This window comes from Buceros rhinoceros, unplaced genomic scaffold (assembly GCF_000710305.1).
Source record: "Buceros rhinoceros silvestris isolate BGI_N320 unplaced genomic scaffold, ASM71030v1 scaffold36606, whole genome shotgun sequence".
Lineage (NCBI taxonomy): Eukaryota > Metazoa > Chordata > Aves > Bucerotiformes > Bucerotidae > Buceros > Buceros rhinoceros.
This window is the reverse complement of record NW_010417645.1, coordinates 27,948-46,140: the sequence shown is the minus strand read 5'-3', so window position 1 is coordinate 46,140 and position 18,193 is coordinate 27,948. Positions and strand designations below refer to the sequence as shown.

Below are 18,193 nucleotides of genomic sequence, written 5' to 3'. Positions count from 1 at the left end.
ACTACATAGTATTATCAGGAAACAGTAATTCACCACCTGCAATTGCTGTTTCCCGTTTTCTTCCATTTCAGCTTAGAATGGACAGCAGTCCTTGAGACTTCTGTAAGAAATACCATGTGCATCAGTGAGCTCTCTGATCATCAACAAGATCAAAAAGGGACTACAGGAAGCTGTAAGTATCAGGAAAGTAAATGGTTCTTTCCTTCAGGGTGCCACCCCTTCCCATGCCTTCATCTGAGTTGTGCCTGCTTCCACTTTCACTCACAGTTTCAGGAATGGTGTCTGTCCTACGGCATCGCTGTAGGTCACTGATGGGAGCAGTCACCCTGATAGGGGATGAGGCTTTAAAGGGAGTCTTTCACACAGGAAAGTGGTTTCTAATGAAGGGTTTTCTTATCAGCTTTCAGACTGCTTCTGTGCAGACCAACCAAACAAATGAAAAAGGATGAAGTTACACCTCTCTTAACAGATTGACTTTAACAATTTACCTTCAGGTACAAATAACCTTTCCCTGTTGGTTTATATCAGTTACAGAGCTAAAACTGAAAGGCATTTCCTCCAGTATCTTAATGTAGGGTGTAACTCTGCTTTCAGCCTGCAGCAACCTCTAGGAAGAGGAACCAACATAAAAGACAGAACAGTGATAGATGGCTACTTCACCTTTTCTTTCTTGCAAACAAATAGCGTTGTCCTTGTTCTTCATCCACCAAGGAAATACTGTGGCATGCCTGAACCCACGAGCAGCACAGCACTCTGCTGACATCAGTGTTGTCTCCATTTTAAAAGCAGGAAAAGCTGAAGCACAGCAACTTACCCAAGTCTGCAGCAAAGTCTGGAGTTCAACCCAGGACTCCTGACCATGAATCCAGTGCTTGAACCCAGAAGATCACCCTCAGGATCACAGAAGAAAGGCTTACCTGCGGCTTACTGTCTGAGGAAAGGTTCGGACGCACACTCCTATAACCCTTGGCAGCCAGAGAAGATGGTTGGGCATCCCCATTGGCATCAGTGTTAGATGATGACCTCCAATCATCTATGAGGGGAAGGAAAACTCAGATCACAGACAATTCCCTCCAACTGCAGGACGAGCAAAAGGAGAGGACACTTTTCTTCCTTTTTTTCCCTTTCTTCTTTTTCCAGGCAAAAAGAAATGCTTCCAAGAAAGCAACAGAAGCGACAACATAAGCAGACAGTGTTTGTACCTGTTTCTGGGTTTTCTGGCTCCAGACCTAAGCATTTCACAGAAAGGAGGGACGGAAGAGGTGAAAGTGGATGACAGGCAAAGAGAAAAAGGAAGGGGACAAAAAAATAGACCATTAACATTTACAGAAAACATGCACCAACTGAAGTTAAGAGTCAAGCTACTTCATTTCACACATAAAATGCTTTCTGACAGGGCTGCCTAATTACCATAGAGACCAGCCCTAAACATGATGCCCTCCTTGTTTCTGACCTTTGTAAACACAAGGCAATTCATTCAGAGCAATGAAGAAACAATTGTTCATTGACATTCTTACTTCAGAGGCAGAAAGGCAGCTCAGCTAGCGACTTTCTAAAGCTGCAGCTTGACATCCAAACACCACAAATTACTGGAAATGTAGAGACCCCATATTCAGCCATGATACAGGCTATGAAGATTTATCTATCCTTATCAACATTGCTGTGTATAACTAACTGAGATAAAGGACTGCCAACAAATAGATCAGGTTTTGAGGCTAAGTGCATGTGCGTGAAGGGAGTTATAAAATATGATGCCATTTTACAACCCAGTCCCCGCAGCTAGATGCATTGGTCTCATCATTTATTTACCCACCTCCCACTGGGCTTCACCACACCCCTCTACCCCTTTTGCTGTTTAAGTTATATGCAAAAATCTCTTCCAGCTCCAAAGTACATTTTATAAAGAGAGTAAGCAAAGGAAGTATTAATGAGCTGATTTCCATAGTAATGGGCTCGTTGCCATTCAAGCTGCTGGAAATTTATGAAGCCATCAACGGAAAGGAGAGAAGCAATGGTAGGGGGTAGGAGTGAAGAAATAGAGAAAGGCAAGCATGAAAAGAGGTTAGGTCACGGGTGAAGCAGGAGGAGGAGAAGACAGAGCAGAAAGCAGCACATTGGGGCTGGAATTAATGGAATTGCCCTTCCTTCAACAATACAGTCAGAATCGATGTATGCTTTTGCTTTCAGGAGCAAGTTTGACCCCCTCCCCCTTTAACAGCATCTTGCCTTTGGGAGTTCATCCTCTCTTCCAGACCCACGACATTGGCGAGGTTTGTTATGTTTTGCCTGTCTCCTACAATTAAGTAATTACACATCTGCTATTGAAAGATGGCAGAGCTCTGTGGTGACACTGCCTGTCTGGGATGCTATCCCTGCTCCCTTGACAACCCAAATGAATGCCTCTGTGCAAGTAGCACCACTCAGCCTCTTTCTGATCCTCCTCATGCCTGGGGGAATAGGAGGTGACAAGGTGACATGGGTCTGCCAAAAAAAAAAAAAAAAAAAAAAAAGGATTTGAGAGTTTTTGGTGTTCCTGACAGCAAAAGGGAGCTCTAAACAAACTTAAGCCAATGAGTCATGAAACCTGGGTCATGAAGCCTGCACTAGGAGAGAACAGGGGTCAGCCTCCCTCCACTGGTCTGGTTCTTGCAACAGGTTTCCAATTACGCCGTGGGATTTGGGGCTTTAAATAGTAGCTAAAAAGAGTCACCCCAAGACCCTAGACTGACCTTTTTTCGAGGTTATTGAGAGTAACATGTTCCAGTCAATGTTCCACCCACTTACTTTCAGTTTGCTCAACATTCTGAGGACAGGGCAAAGCAATATTCTGATTCTCTTCATAGGCTGGAGATGCCCGGAGGGTCACAGCTCCTTTTCCACTGCAGACTTTAGTGGGATCCATTTCTACAGGAAATGCACATGCACAGAGGAGACATGTTGAAACCAATGATACAAAGTTATTAGGAGCCATCAGAGCTCTGTGGAGTAATTTTGGCATGGCTGCCTCTGGGTGAATCAATCTAGTGATGTTTATGCAGATGAAGATTAGTTCTAGATTTAAAGTACTGAGAAATCAAAGCATATTTATATTCATGTTACTTCATGATGGTAGAAGTAAATTGAGTCGATGTAACAGAGCTAAGAGACGAAGAAAAAGGGATGAGTGTTTGAATCAAATTTCACAGGTCCATTTGCTTTACTTGGTCTGCTTTGTGTGGTGATATTGTACTAGCAAGGACATCCTACCATTACACCCGTGCCTCTGCTAAAGGCATGACCCAGTGGTATAAAACAATATGATTTGTGTGTTAAAGCATTAGAAGTGCCTTTTGTGCTGGACTGAAAAGATTAAAAAAAGAAATCTTTTGGCCACTGGAGGATAAAATCTTGTCACTATGCTGAATGTGATCTAAAGACAGAGCACTACAAGGCACCTTCTTGTCATTCCCCCATTTCATGGCAGTGTTTCATCTTCGGACACAGGAATGCAAATCCCCAAAACCAGAAGGAGATTTAATATATACCTGTTCAAACCACCCTGTGAGCCGGATGCCAGAGCATGCCAGTGTCCTTGCTGCGGCCCAATTCAGCACAGCTTCTGCGCGGGCTTACCTTTACGCATTTCAGTCTGTTAATTTGGGTCTTTAACTCCTGTCATTGTATGAAGTAGTACCAAACCAGTACTTCAAGGCTATCTTCCTCCCCTTACTTAAAATCCTTCCAGAGTTGTTTCCTCTAAGATATCTATAGGAACAATAGCCCTAAAGAGTCTCTCACTTATCCTATTTCCTTCCACATGAAAATACACCACCTCCATTTCTCATGCACTATTACTGACCTTGCAGCTGCCATCAGACTTCACTCTGACCTAGCTAAACAGAGGTGCTAGACCTACCATGACACCATGCAGGGAGCCTGAAGGGGTTCTGAGCACGGGTTCCATTACAGAAATAACAACATGATGATTTTTAGTTTTATGGGATGAGGATCATGCTACCTCTGCCCAGAGAGGGATGCAGTTCCTTTCTAGGAACTATTATTATGATGAAAGTTGTACCTTCAGACCAGACAAAGGGAACAAAGGCTTATTGCCCAAACAGCAGCCCATGTTTGTGCAGATCAATACTCCCTGGCCGATAATCAGTAAGATACCGTCCCAATAAATCCACACCAGTACAGGGCCTATGATGCCACCTCAGTTAGGGCTGCAAAACACACAAACCACCACCAAGGTGGCCACAATATAGGGAAACATCAATAGTGCCAGATGGTCAACAGCAGTAAGGGAAAAGACTGAATAAATGTCAAACACCTGGCTCCCGTCAAAAGCCCCCTACGCTGGAATCACCAGGGTAAAAGCTTTAGGAACTTCACAGAAAGTATAGCTTCAAATCCACACTTAGGACTGGAGAGAGGATGGAATTAGTAAGGATACTTTATCTGATGGAGTAAGAGGATACTTTTCTACAGTTCAGCCTTTAGTTAACTTAGGCAGCATTGAGGCAGCCTCTGTGAGGGGAAGGACTATCCACACATACATACCAAACGCTGCTTAATCTTTAAATATACCACTTTTGTACTCACACATCACAACTGATCACGTCTAAGGTCACATACACACCTGGTGAAATAAAAGTTGACTTCTTTGATTTTTGCATGGTTCAGATTGGGTCAGGATTCCTTTTGCCCAGGAACCGAGTTCTGGCTATCATTCCCATGCAAATACCACAACATGCAGCCTAGGGACCAGCTACAGACCCACTTTCAAAACAGAACACAAAGGTTTAAGCTCTGGGACTCTAGTTTCCAAAGTCCTGTAACTGAGACATGGACACACTGCTGGGAGTCACCAGGCCTGATTTAGACATCTCCTGTGCTCCTACATCTAGACTCCCTTCACAGGCACTGGAGAGAAATGGAAACATTTAGAGTTCAACATGCCATAAATGTCTCCATTATATTGGAATAGAATCAAATTTGGGAATCAAAGTACTTTTTAAATACTCATACATCATTTTAAACCTGTATACTGAATCAAAAGAACTAAAAATGTTTTTAAAAGGTTTGTAAGTAAAATATTGTCAGATTATTTCAGTTTGGGAGAAGACAAAGACTTAAGATGCTGACTTCCCTCACATCCAGCAGACTGTAATAAACATGACATTAGCACTGTTCTAGTCCAACAGAGCACGAGTGACAGATGAATAGAGTGAAGCACTATCAGCTAGACTAGTCTGACTGTCCAAATCCAGCAAAGAACAAAAATAATCGTGTACTTTTAGTGGAAAAACATGTGGTAGGAAAGCAGTGACAGACAGTGTAACATACTTATTTACCCATATAAAGATTCTGCAACGTCGCTGAGTGTTCAGAAAAACAAAACCACCCCACCATGCTGAACTATGCTTGAACCCGTAAAATACCATCTCTGACATCCATTTACTTTCATAGAGACTAAAGATACACAGGAAAAATTCTTTGGTTTATCAGGGCTTGGGTTCAAAATGAGACTGTAATAACAGTATTATTCATAATGAAGCATTAGTAGAAGAGCTTACAAAGATCCCAGATTCAAGTAGACACAATTATGTGCGCAGAGGAGCAGCATAATTAAGAACAGTGTATTGTGCCATCGAGAGCTAACTTTATTACCTACTGATGAAATCTACAGATCTGGAAACAGTGAGAAGAGGATGAAGCTGAAAACTAGCCAAAGCGTGTGGGTGAAGCGGGTTGGGGCGGGATGGGGGTGGAGAGAGAGAGAATGATGGCCAACTAATGCATGGCAGGGGGAGGAAGGAAGAGGATACCTGTAGGCAGCACTAGGTGAGGAGAACTTTTCACTTTCTTCACAGGGATTATTTTAACGGCAGAAATAGAGCGTGTACATAAAGGGACGTCAACAGCTGCAAACACAAAAGTGTAAATGGCACATCCAAAAAGGGAAGAACAGAGTTTGGGAAGCATGCCACAAAATTTTCTAACGTACTTGGAGACACAATAGCAGGAAATTTCAAATACAAAAGCAGTCCAGAGAACAGTGATGCAACCGTTAAAAATATCCCTTCGTTTGCCCTAATTCAAGATGTGTCTGTCTTATGCAGCATACAGAACTGCTTACTGAACTGACTAACTGCTGACTGCCACTGCGCTGCTGGCGAAAAGAATCTGGAAGCATTGCTTTTTTAGAAGCCATCAAAAAAATGTTAGTGTAATCATTTAGCTGAGATACACTACATGCAAAAATAAAAATGTTAACATTAATATGGATGAGTTAAAATAAAGTGGAAAAATGAGGAATCAAAAGTTGAGACAGGAACATGAAACTAGCCACATTACATGAACTCTGGATTTTATGGCACATATTTTACAAGCTCTGAAACAGAAGGAAGTAAAACATGAAATAATCTTGAAAATAGTCCCACGCCAAAGGGTAGCTTCAAAATATCCACTTCAGAAAAAAAACATCCATTTAAATAGGAAATTGAAGAGATTTCTACTGGACTCCATCAGCTAGCACACTAATTATTCTAGATGTAGTAATATAGAGGAAAACCATACACAGCACTGTGCAAAATTCTAGCTATTGTTACAGGACTGTTCAAATCAGGTGGTACTTCGTCTCTGCAACTCTATCACAGCTAACTAGGAACTCTTTTTAAAATGAAGGGGTGGGGGGGATGGGGGGTTGTGGTGAAAAAAGGCAAAGGCAGAACTACTCAGAGGTGAAGCTTAACAGGCTCTGCCAGGATAAACATCTTGAAAATCATGGCTTCATCAGAATAACTTGAGTTGTGCTCTAGATCGCTGCAGAGCCAGGATTTTCTCCTTTAAAGGCTATTAGCTTTTTGCACATACTAACTGGAAAATGCTAGATGCCTCCTTAGATTTCATGCCATCTCTCTCAGGCCTGCAAAACCAGGACAAAGAGGAATCACATTTCTAATAATTTACACACCAATATCGAGCACTGGGCCAGCTTGAGGGAGGCATTGACATCAGGGTGGTGTGTAAACCCCCTCTTGTGGCAGATCTTTCTGGTCCCTGGCAAAACTGGAGAGCACAGACTTCACCAACCTAAAAAAAGGGCTCTCAAGCAAAAGGATGGGGGAAGAGCTTGATACAATTTGCAAACCACATTTTGATGGGGTTAAATTCTTTTTTTATAAAAGAGGAACCCAAATTAAAGCCTGTTCTCCATGCTTCTCCCTGAGCACTGGAGTCCTTATGAATACAATAGATCCAAAATCCAAACAGCCTGTGGCTTAGGAAACAATTCCAATTCTGTTCTATTCTGTAACTGACTGGATTCATCCACCCACAATTCAGCCAAAATACTAACCACTGTAAAAAGGCATCAACGGAAAAGAAAGGAAATGAAACCAGCAGAAAACCAACTCACATAACCACATACTTTCACCCTGCCAAAACACACAGCATCTCTACAAAAAATTTTATGCTATAAAGCACAGTGCAAACCTGCTGATGTTAACATGAAGACTGGTTTGTTTAGGTAAGTTTGGGGTTTAAATTGTTGTTGCTCATGACAGATTTTTAAAAAATTATTATTACTAAATGATTATTTCCTGGTCTTTAATCCTGGGCTTCCCCTGAAGATCACCTCCCACTGAAGTTAACAGGACTCACACATAGGCACTCACAAACTCATGCTGCCTAAACACACTAAGATATTCACAGGTGCTCACACGCACCACAGGAAACGCATAGCTTCCCTCAAAACAGCACTAAAAATATACAGAGAGGCAAAACCAGCCTGCCACGCTTAAGAGACAAAGAACATTTGTTCAGCTAAGAAATGCTTCCACTGATGCAGTACAGCACAAGGCTTTTCTTGTATCAGTCACCAAGCAAACTAAATTTGGAAACCCCTGCTATAGTAAATGTCCGGGGAAATGAACCACATCACACCGCAGACATGCAGGGGGAGCTGCAGAGATTTCTCTGAAGCTCTTAACCCACCTTTTTCTTGTCCGTTGCTGCTCAGCCCATTTACAACAGTTTTTCCAACATCAATTTCTTTGTGTTCTGTAAGACAAGTGAAGAAGCAGATTACTCCTGGGCTAAAACCTCTGCAACTGAACTTAATCTACAACTATAAGGGGATGCCATGGGTCAGCACCATTTGATTCATAAACTAGGAAGTATTCCTACTATCTCAGGAGATATTTGCTTGGAGACACAAATCTCTCTTGGATGACACTCCTGTTTCTCCTTTCCCTTTGTCTACCTGGATCACAGTCCCTTTTAAACAGACTGTCTCTGTATGTGCATATGGCATCCAGCTCACTGATGAGATTTTCAAGAGATTTTTCCAATTCCACAATGACCTCAGCTGACGTGAATAAAACTGGCTCTTGTGAATTCAGAGAAATGCAGAAGACAGTGCTAGAAAGGACCTCCAAGGGTTATCCAAAGCCATACTCCTGACCTGTGGCAGGAACAAATCTACCTCTGTCACTGCTGAAAAATGTTTGCCTAACAAGTTCTTGCAAACTTACAGCATCGCCTTAAAGCAACCTGTTCCAGAGCTTCACAGCCTGGAAGCTTATCAATGCTTAAGCCAAATTCCCTGCCCATGTTTTTCAGATCCTGATTAGTCTCCTAGCTTTCCTCTGGACTCTCCCCAAGTGGTTCACATTTTTCTGAAAACATGGTGCTAAAAACTGGACATGATACTCCAGCTGAGACTTGATAAGGTGCCAAAATCAAGTGGGAATATTAATCCACGGGTCTTACATAAGGCACTTCAGTATGATGTCTGCTTTGTTTTTCACTCTGATTTAGCCTGTTACCTAGACAAGCCCAGAAGTTTTCGTCTCCCAACCACCCCCCATTTCTTGGTCCCTCATTTTTCTTTGAGCAGCTGATCTTTCCTATACAGATGTCAAACTTTGCATTCACCCCCCCCACCAAAACACATCAAATTATTTCAGATAATTTTTTCAGGTAATCAGTGATTATGAATTCTTGTATTCATAGGTGAAAGAAGCTGAAGTGACCTACTCCAGCTCATGTTTCTAGTAATTTTTTGAGCATTATGGGCAAAACCGAAATAACAAACACAATGCCGGGACACTTTTTGCTATAAAGCCATGCTGCTGTTGCCTTAGTCAGATTCCCTGAGCTTTTAAGGGTGTTGACTCTTTTTCTGGGAGGCAGAAGAAGAGTCAAAAAAAAAAAAATGGTACCAGAAACAGGCAGGAATATTTCTAGTAATAAAAAGGAATGCAAATGACAGCAGTGGAAAACAGCACAGACTTACCAGAGTTCATTGTGGTGGAGGGACTTGACTTTTTCACTTCTGGATTTTGTTTATGTCTGTTTAAAGTGGAAGGCAGAATGGTTACAGTATGTTTCATATCTGCCCAGACAGCACTGGACATGATGCCAAACTTTCATCACAGAAGTCAAGATAATAGTCACAGCTTCTTCTAAAAATTTAGTTTCAAAACCACCTGTTAATTTTTTTGCTGATAATTACCAGAAATTAAAGAGTATTTCCACCCAATATAGACATTATTTTCAGATTTTAAGACTAATCCTCAGCATTAAATCATAAGATACTGAGTAAAGCCTAGGAATCTATATATGGCAAAGTGCAAATCTGGCTAGCTTCTAGTATATATCATGTGCATCACCTTTAAGAAAAAAAAAAACCAACTTCAGTGAGACTAAAAGCTTTAAGCTAAAACTGTCAACTTAGACCACTGCCAGATTTCAAGGCGTTCTCTGTTGTACAGATCAAAGTCAGTCTCTCCTTTGAAAGATGTTACAATACAGAAGAGAGACACTTGTCGAAATGCGTATTAACTTCTGCACCAATCATCTCCAGTCCTGCAGTGCTACTGATACTTTCAGGATCAGACTGCAGTAAGTGAAGTTTTAAAATTAGAAGCTTTAAATTGTCCTGGGACTAAAGGCAGTGAAATTACCGACCCAAGAAAAACTACCAGATGGGGATCAGAGGAGAAAAAAGTCAATTTGCATGGTCATAACAGTCTATGGAGAAGAACTGTGGGGCCTATTCGTAGCCAGCGCCCACTCCTGTGGGGACTTACTATCTGTAGCAAACAAACAGGTTTCAATGTCACACCACAGATGTTGGTTGAATTGTCAAAGTGCGGCATTTCTGCAAAACAAGTCCATGTCTGCCAAGATCTCCCAAATCTCTAAAGGTCCTACGTTGAATTAGAAACCCTTTAATTTTGTGTTCCAATCTCTTTCCAACCCACCCCCCCTCAGAAGTTAGCACCAAACAGAGTGAGATCAAGTGTAACTCTGGCCAGTTGATGGCTTCCATGACACAAATAGAAATAGGTACATGAAGCTGCAAATTCATCTATAAACAAAGACCCTAATCTGTGAAGTATAGGGGAAAACTGCTCAGAAAAACAAGAAATTAAACAAGAGAGTTGGAGATATTTGTTTTCCTGTTACATGAACTGGAGGCAGCAGTGGGACAGAGGTGGAAAAGGTGTAAGAGGTGGAAAATGCCTTCAGGGAATTGAAGGGGGACGCCACGGTGGTAGAATCTACTGGATTACTTTTTCAGGAGACGAAGATAGGAAATACTAGCTCACGTGCCTGGGCAAAGGCAGAATCCACTGCTGCTGCAACCAGGTCCCCTTCCACACTGGCAGTACCCAAGCAATTAAACCCGAGACCCCATGCTTTATACTTTTTCAACCACCTCATCTCTGTTTAGAAACAGTGACATCAAAACTGCCATAAAACTCTGATTTCAGTGATGTCTTGTTGATTCAAGGGTCTCAACATCGCTTACAGTGTGAAGCACTGGCCCTTACCACAGTAAGAAAAGCATTAAGGGAAGAATTCATAACAAAAAACCCCATGATTATTTGGCCTTAAAGAACCAATTACTTTTCAAAAAAGTGATTTGAGGTTAAAAAATGAAGTGATTATTAAAGAAGTTTGCTAAAATTAAATGGAGGAGGTATACAAACTGTTTACAACTAGATCCAGAAAAAAGACTTTTCCATATATCCCCACACTTAGTACCAACTATGAAATTCAATTAAAATAACAACCGTTCAGTGTGCACTTACTGTGAAACTAATCAGCGCTATTCAAGCTCTCAAACAAACACCTACTTGATGCGGGTTCCCATACACAGAACAGGTTCAGTGTGCTCAGGGTGAGCAGTACCAGTTCTGAGTGCCTGGGCTGGTGCAACTCCAGAAACCCTGTTTAAAAGCTGATTTTGATCTGTTGAGGATCTGCATACAGATTGGCTGCATGCAGGCAGAAATAACTGCTACTTAGATTGAGGAAATTATGGTGCACATTTGGAGCTGAGAACATGCTTTGGTGCCTTTTTGCATCAGAGCAACAGTTATTCCACCTGTCTGCCATATGCTTAACTCAAACTGCATACTGAAGTCCTCTTAAGCCTATCTTAGCCCTGAGGCTGCTCTTAGGACCAGATACACAGTCCAGTCAGACAGCACATGTGTAGTGAAGCCCCAGTGTAGTGAAGCGTTGCCCTCTGTGGCCATCGGGAAGGTACATGCTCTAAGTCAGTGTACCATGTTTGGATGGTACGTCCTTATCCACAGCAATCCCTGCCAGATCGGCCAGACAGGATATGGGCTGTGGGAGTAAGTGGATCTGGAAACATTTGCTGCTCCCAGTTCCCCTTGAGAACTTTCTGTAGACACACATGCAAGTACACACAGCGGTACTTCAGAAGGGAACCTTTCAAAGAGAACCAAAAATTGGTTCAAGTCACTGTTAAAAAACACAGAAGCCAGTACTGTCAGATGAGGCAAAACAAAACACATTTTAAAAAGAAAAGAAAACCAAAATACTCCAAAACCTTGAAGTGTCTCCTTCCAGCTCCCTGCTCTAAGCAGCTAACCAGTGTCTCCTTGTCAGACTGGAATTTGTGCCTTTCCTGAAATATGACAGACATAGCAACAAAGGCTTCAAAGCTGCAGACATTCAAAACACAATGAAAGGTAACAAATTCCCCAGGGCATAAGCCAGCAGCTGTAACCCTGAACATGCCAATGTCGGCATGTAACATCCACCAACTCCTCGCCAGCTTGTTCATAACTCTAGACAGATGTTTAACACATCCTTCCTTCCTTTCACCCCCAGCAAATTTCTTCCAAGGCTGCAGCTCCTTCCCTACTTGGTGTGGAAAAGAGAGCAGCGCATTTAGAAGCCTATTTAGGAGGAATGCAGATAAGTGGCAACTACTTCTGCACAGCACATCTCTGTATTATCTCACATGCTCTAAACATTCAAGTACTCCCCCTACAATGGCAGGGGGTAACAAACAGCTCATTAATAGTTCTGAGCAATGACACACGCTCTTAAGTCCCTGGTATCTCAGCTAAGAGTTGCAGGCAGTGGTTATTTTTGGTGGTCTAATGTGTGTGTGGGAAAAGTAATTTCCTTTTCTTTCTTCTCTTGTTATTATTGATAGCTCTGATGACTTGTATAGGATTTTAAAACAATTGCTAAACATGAGATGAGCATTCAAAATTTCTTGGGCGGGTCCCTTATATTCCTGAGATTTGGACTCCTGCTTTATCTTTTCAGTTCTGAGTTTATTACATCTTCAAAGTTTTCTTTCCATATACAAGACCTTTATACAAGAGCTTTAAGTGTTTTGTGCCTGCACTTAAATGAAAAATCAAAATTAGTATGATCTTCATTTAAATGAAAAATCAAAATTAGCATGATCTAGGAGTTAATGCTTTTGGAAAAAATGGTAATCTTTCAGATTTAGGGGATTATCACCAATCACAAAACTTACTTTTCACATGGTCAGGTGTCATACATCACTGACAGCACTCATTTGTTTAGCCTCTGGCTCAGACCCTTTCTCATGCTGCTACCAATAGTCCCTGACCCAGACGCTCTCTGCTCAACCAGCCACGCCAGCAACGTGGAGTCCCAAATCTGGGAAGAGGGCAAAGAGCCGCACCTTCTACAAGGAGGTTCCTCCGCTCAAAGAAACTTGCTGAAAAGCACATCTCTGCTGTACTTCTCACATTGCATCGCATAAAATGCGGCAAGAAAAAAACCAGCTAGAATACAGGAGGCAGCTTCAGTTTAACCCAGGCAATCATCTCTCTCCCCAAGTATCATTATTATCTTATACTGAAATACTGAAAGAAATATGTTGCCTGTCATTTTTATTTTAAGGGTTAAAGAATAGCCCGCCGTTCCTTCAGAAGACATTATGTTCCTACGAGTAAGTGTCAGGAAAAGACTATGAATAAGCAAGCAGTACACACAGTAGAATCATATCGACAACAGCCCCCTCACACTCCATCTAGCGTTAAGACAGCAGAGAGAGAGCAGTGAAAGCTCACTAAATGAAACAAATGGCAGCACAGAACACAAGCTTGGGTAAGGCACTCTTATAAATAATTGAACTTACAGCTGTTAGAATAAACAAATGTAGCACATTTCACATGCAGTATCTGTTTGTTGTTTCGTTTTTAACATGGTGCATGTTTGTTTCCTTCCTAATGGGCAAAATGAAGTTCTGGGGCATATGTGCTCATTTTTATGCAATTTGAGAGGAATGTGCTGCTCTTAAAAGTCACATAGGAAATGTGAACTAGGAGATGTGGCTTTAAGAACTCAGACATGCTTTTGAACTAAGTCATCTTACAGTCATTAACTTCAGAGTAAACAAAGTTTAGCTGGAACCTGAGTTAATTCAGTTCAAGGTCACCCCTTTTGGAGCAGGGGGCAGAAAAGGATCTCCTGGGTCATCAGGACTACTCCCATGCTATTGCAGGCAACTGTGTCATACAACCCTGTACAAGAACATTTCACATTCCAGCTTAAAACTGGTAAGGTTTCCTGCCTCTACCACTTCTCCTGGAAGCTTGTTCCAAAATTTCTTCCAGAATGCTGTTTCTGATTTGCAAACTAAATTTTATTCATGAACAGCTACAACTAAATTGTTTCGCACCACCACAGTTTTCCTGCAGCTCTTCCTCTTTGTGCTCACCCCCATCCATGCATTTTTAGAAGGCAAATGTGCCTCCAGGTCTTCACTTTGCAAGCCTGTAAGGAAGCATTTCCAAAACAATTGATCTGCATGTTGTCACACATCTCATTAAAATCTGGCAAATAGCAGAAGCTTTTAAAAGGTTGGCAGTCCAAAGTCTAAATTCTGCTTAATGTCACAGAACCAGAGAACAAAGCCTACAGCTGACATGCCCAACAGCCGAAGAGCAAGGTTTCAACGGTAAATCAGCTTTTTTCGGTCCATCCTAATTCTGGCCTGTTTACTAAAACCAATTCTACAGTCAGTGCTAGTTCGGATAGTGGTTTGACATCTACAGGAATCTTCCTGCAAAGAAATCAACTGAAATACTTCACATCAGCCACTGAACCTTTATTAAGCAATAATGACTTATACATTACACCTGCAGGATTGTGGGGAAGGAAGGTGGCTCCTGCTTGAGCCATCAACCTCCTGCTTTGCTACAGACACAGGGCTTGGAAAACAACCATCCAGAGGGCTGTTTTGCACAGAGCAGAGAGAAGAGTAACTCGACATGCAGTGCATCACCAGCTGCCTCTGGGTAAGTTAACTTCTCTTATCAGTAGTCTTACAGTCAAAAACATATCTTATCATGACAATGGATTTAAATACTCTGCACCCGGGCATTGAATTCTTCCCAAGTCTGTCATGACTGCCCTCTGTTTTTTGTATTTGATGGCTGAGATCATGGTGACAGTAGTGGTGGCTGATATATCATTCGTGTCTGCTACAAAAACAAATGCCTTCATGCCACACCCATATGCCCAAGCAGCACACGAGCATCTTAAAACTTCAGAAAGAAAAATAAAAATTTCTAGGGTATTTTAAATAAAATCTTATATTCATCTTAGTAGAAGACACAAGGCACAGCATTTGAGAGCAGCAGAATCTGAGACTTCTGCTCAAATTTATCTGTGATACGTATGCTAACACCATGGAAGCACTTTACAAACAAGCTGATGTTATGTCCTATAAAAGGGAGCTTGCTGGGCACAGCTCTCAGGCTGCCAGTTCCAGAGGGAAAGCTGTAAATGATTTTAACAGCATACTGCAACCTGGGACCATGCAGGGAAACTGAGACATATGCAGGAGTTTGGGCAGGGAGCATGTAACTACTGAAATTGGGATTTATTTACTGTTAAGGGGTAATGACTTTGGTGACACCAGATTTACCTTTTTGCAAAAGGGAAATCTTTCAGACAATTTGCAATGAGCACACCTAGCCAAGAGGACACTGGTTTTAATACTTCAGCTGGAAGAAATAGAAGATTCAGAGTTCAAACTGTTGTGAGAGTACTTCTAAGAGCTGCGCAGCTGGGGTGCTCCACGTACACACTTAACTCTCTGTACACCTCTGCTGTGGGGCCACTTGTGCCCCTGCAGAACAATTGCTGTAAATAAACAGACCCAAATTCCAGAAGCCCTAATTATTTATAACAAAGGATCCATTCAGCTGACTGCAGGACCGAGGGACAAAAACACGACATTGCATTTACTACAGTGAATGGCATTCTATAAATACTATCAATTAGATCATCTGAACAGCATCCAGCAGCTTCTCTTGCATGATTCTGTATAACAAAGGCTACAAATGCTGTCTTCACCTCTGTCACACACTGTCAAACAGTGTAGTAAATAAGAGGAAGTTGCATTAAGTAGAAACACTAATTAGAGGTTGAGTAGTGTCACAAAGTTCAAATCCAGATTACAAACATTTCACAACAATGAGGAGAGATGATTCTGATGCATCTCTGACATACAAACCAGATACTTTAATACAACAGACCACCTTATACCATTCCAGACACATTCTGAGATTCCCAGTTGTGTGAGGCAGGGGAATTGTGCAGGCATTAACGAGTGCTCACAGTTGCAACCATGCCAAACCTTAATTTCTAATTATGACCTCTGCTAGACCTAGCTGTTTTGAAGCTCTGCGCAAACACTCCCTAAGCAACAGCTAACAGTTTTCAAGGTGATATTCCTATTTTATGCAAAGATGGAAGATTCAGGCCTCTAGTCCATGCAGCATCTGAAATCTGCTGAGCTGGCACAGTCTAACAAGATGCATGTATCAATCAGTCTTACAGGTTGCTTTTTATCATTTCAGAATAAGCAAAACCAGTTTGAGAGTTGGTCTCATCTAGACACATAAAGGGAACCACATAAAGCTAAGTCTAGCCAGCAGATATGGGGAGCCAGGCACACAATAGTTCCAGCACACCTTTGACAAGCCTAGGGATGCAAGTTGAAATTAGGTGGTGTCATTCTCCTTAGCCTTTGCCAATCTAGAGGCATTGTTACATTAGAAAAATTGCCAGGGAACCAATTCATCTACCTGAATAACAGGCACAAAAAGGCCCCAGCAAAACTCTGAAGGCTAATCACTGTCACACATCCAAGGACAGACAGCAAACTCATGCCTGCCAGGGAAGTCAGGCTGGAGTGCTGGCTTGCTAGCCTCGTTAGACTGTACTGCCTCTAAAGTCACCTACACGCTGGAATGAAGAGCACAGTGACTGCTCCTCTACTCAGTACTGGAAACACTCTAAGAAACCCAAACTGCTGGGTTAAGTAAGAGTGGCATTCAAAGTGACCACAGAAATAGCAGAAAGTTACACTCCAGAAGGCAGTCCTCATCTTCACTTCCCTCTAACTCCTCCAGCCTCAGGTGACCAAATTCACATATTGCTGATAACTCCACATTCATTCTCATCACTTCCATTTCAGCAACTGCCTCAAACTCAGCATTCAGGAATTCCTTTCAATCCCTCCTTCCAATAAAAAGCAGTCAAGAGAAAGGTCCAGTCACCAGAGAAAGGAGGAAAGGACCTGCTCATTTCCTTTAAAGACAACACAAACCCATTTAATGACTACCTTGATACTCCCCCCCCCCTTTTCAAGCAGCAACTGGAAATATCTATGCGAATGGAAGAAGCAATCTAAAACAATCAATGTGTACTGCCCCAACAGACCTACCCACTCAGCGCACCAGTGCTACATAAAGTCCTGGGAGTTCAGTTCACTGCAGCTCTAGGAGGGCTAGCTTTGACTGACTAAAAAAACATATCAGTGTCCTTACCTTGATTCAGGTTTTTCAGTTAACGGTGCCATTTTCTTAGTCTCTTGACTTCACTCCATAAGGGGCATGAAAGAGTTAAGGAAACCTTTCACTGTGTTGGCCAGTCACTTGGCTGCTGAGGTGTAACTAGAAATTTGTGGCGGCATCTCTTTCTGGCACCTTAAATACTTTGCTCCTCCTACCGCTGTGCTTTAATTAGCCAGTTGGTTCTTAGTCACCTCATCCAGTCACTAGGCTTGCTCACCGTCAGCCACCCCCACCCAGCCTGTCTGCCACTCCCTTGTCACTGTCATCACGAAAGACATTGACTTTTCCTGCAGCTCGGGAGCTGGGGAAAGAAAAAGAGTTTAGAGGTGACACTGCGTGGTAGCACAGGTATGGGATGCACTTCAGAAACAAAGTGCAGACCTTGAAGAAACGTTACAGTACACAGAAAGTACTTGAAGAGCTTTTTTTTCTTTTTTTTTCTTTTTTTAAACCAGGTGGCACCTGCTTGTCAAGGAAGGAATATATTCATTAGCAGTGGACATGGCAGATCCTGTTTCAATGGGTAGGAGCTGAAGGGGCAGCTAAAGCTTCTGCATTTCGCAGCTGAGATTTGTAGCATAAATACCTGACATGACACAAAGAGAAACTAACCCTGCTTGCATGGCTATTACTTATTATATGCCCACTCCATGGGCATCCTAACAGGCATCAAAGGAGCTTTTAAGTACTAGAGTGTCCCTAGAGTGGAGTGTCCCAATCACAGTGCAGCCTAGCTCACCTTTAGACAGCCTAAAACTCACACTGGAGTGGAGGTGGTGCCAGCTTTTAGGAGAGTAAGGGTATACTCACACATCTCCAGGCCTGGGCAGCCTGATGGTAAGGAAGGGGAGTAGCAGCACAAATGACTGGGACAAAGACTTCCTGAAATCAAACCTTGGAGATGGGCTCATGCAAGACCAAGAGGTAGCTTAATAATGGAAATAATTTAAAGGAGACCCTCAAGTCTCTTGGTACTGTCACTTTATCACCAGACCACAGTAACCAGCACACCAAGCACTGCTGGCTTT

At 42.2% G+C, this 18,193-nt stretch overlaps 1 protein-coding gene across 1 annotated transcript in view; it reads right to left on the bottom strand.

The window, feature by feature from the left end:
• The window catches only part of SORBS1 (sorbin and SH3 domain containing 1), a 66,537-nt gene extending 57,223 nt beyond the window's left edge, over positions 1 to 9,314 (bottom strand). The window contains exons 1-4 of the mRNA XM_010138248.1: positions 9,284 to 9,314; positions 7,981 to 8,046; positions 2,785 to 2,904; positions 918 to 1,033 (exon numbers count right to left, since the gene is read on the bottom strand). Of these exons, the coding sequence (XP_010136550.1) occupies positions 918 to 1,033; positions 2,785 to 2,904; positions 7,981 to 8,046; positions 9,284 to 9,293 (312 nt within the window). The 5' untranslated portion in view covers positions 9,294 to 9,314. The remainder of the gene's footprint in view (positions 1 to 917; positions 1,034 to 2,784; positions 2,905 to 7,980; positions 8,047 to 9,283) is intronic.
• Positions 9,315 to 18,193: the final 8,879 nt, after the last annotated feature.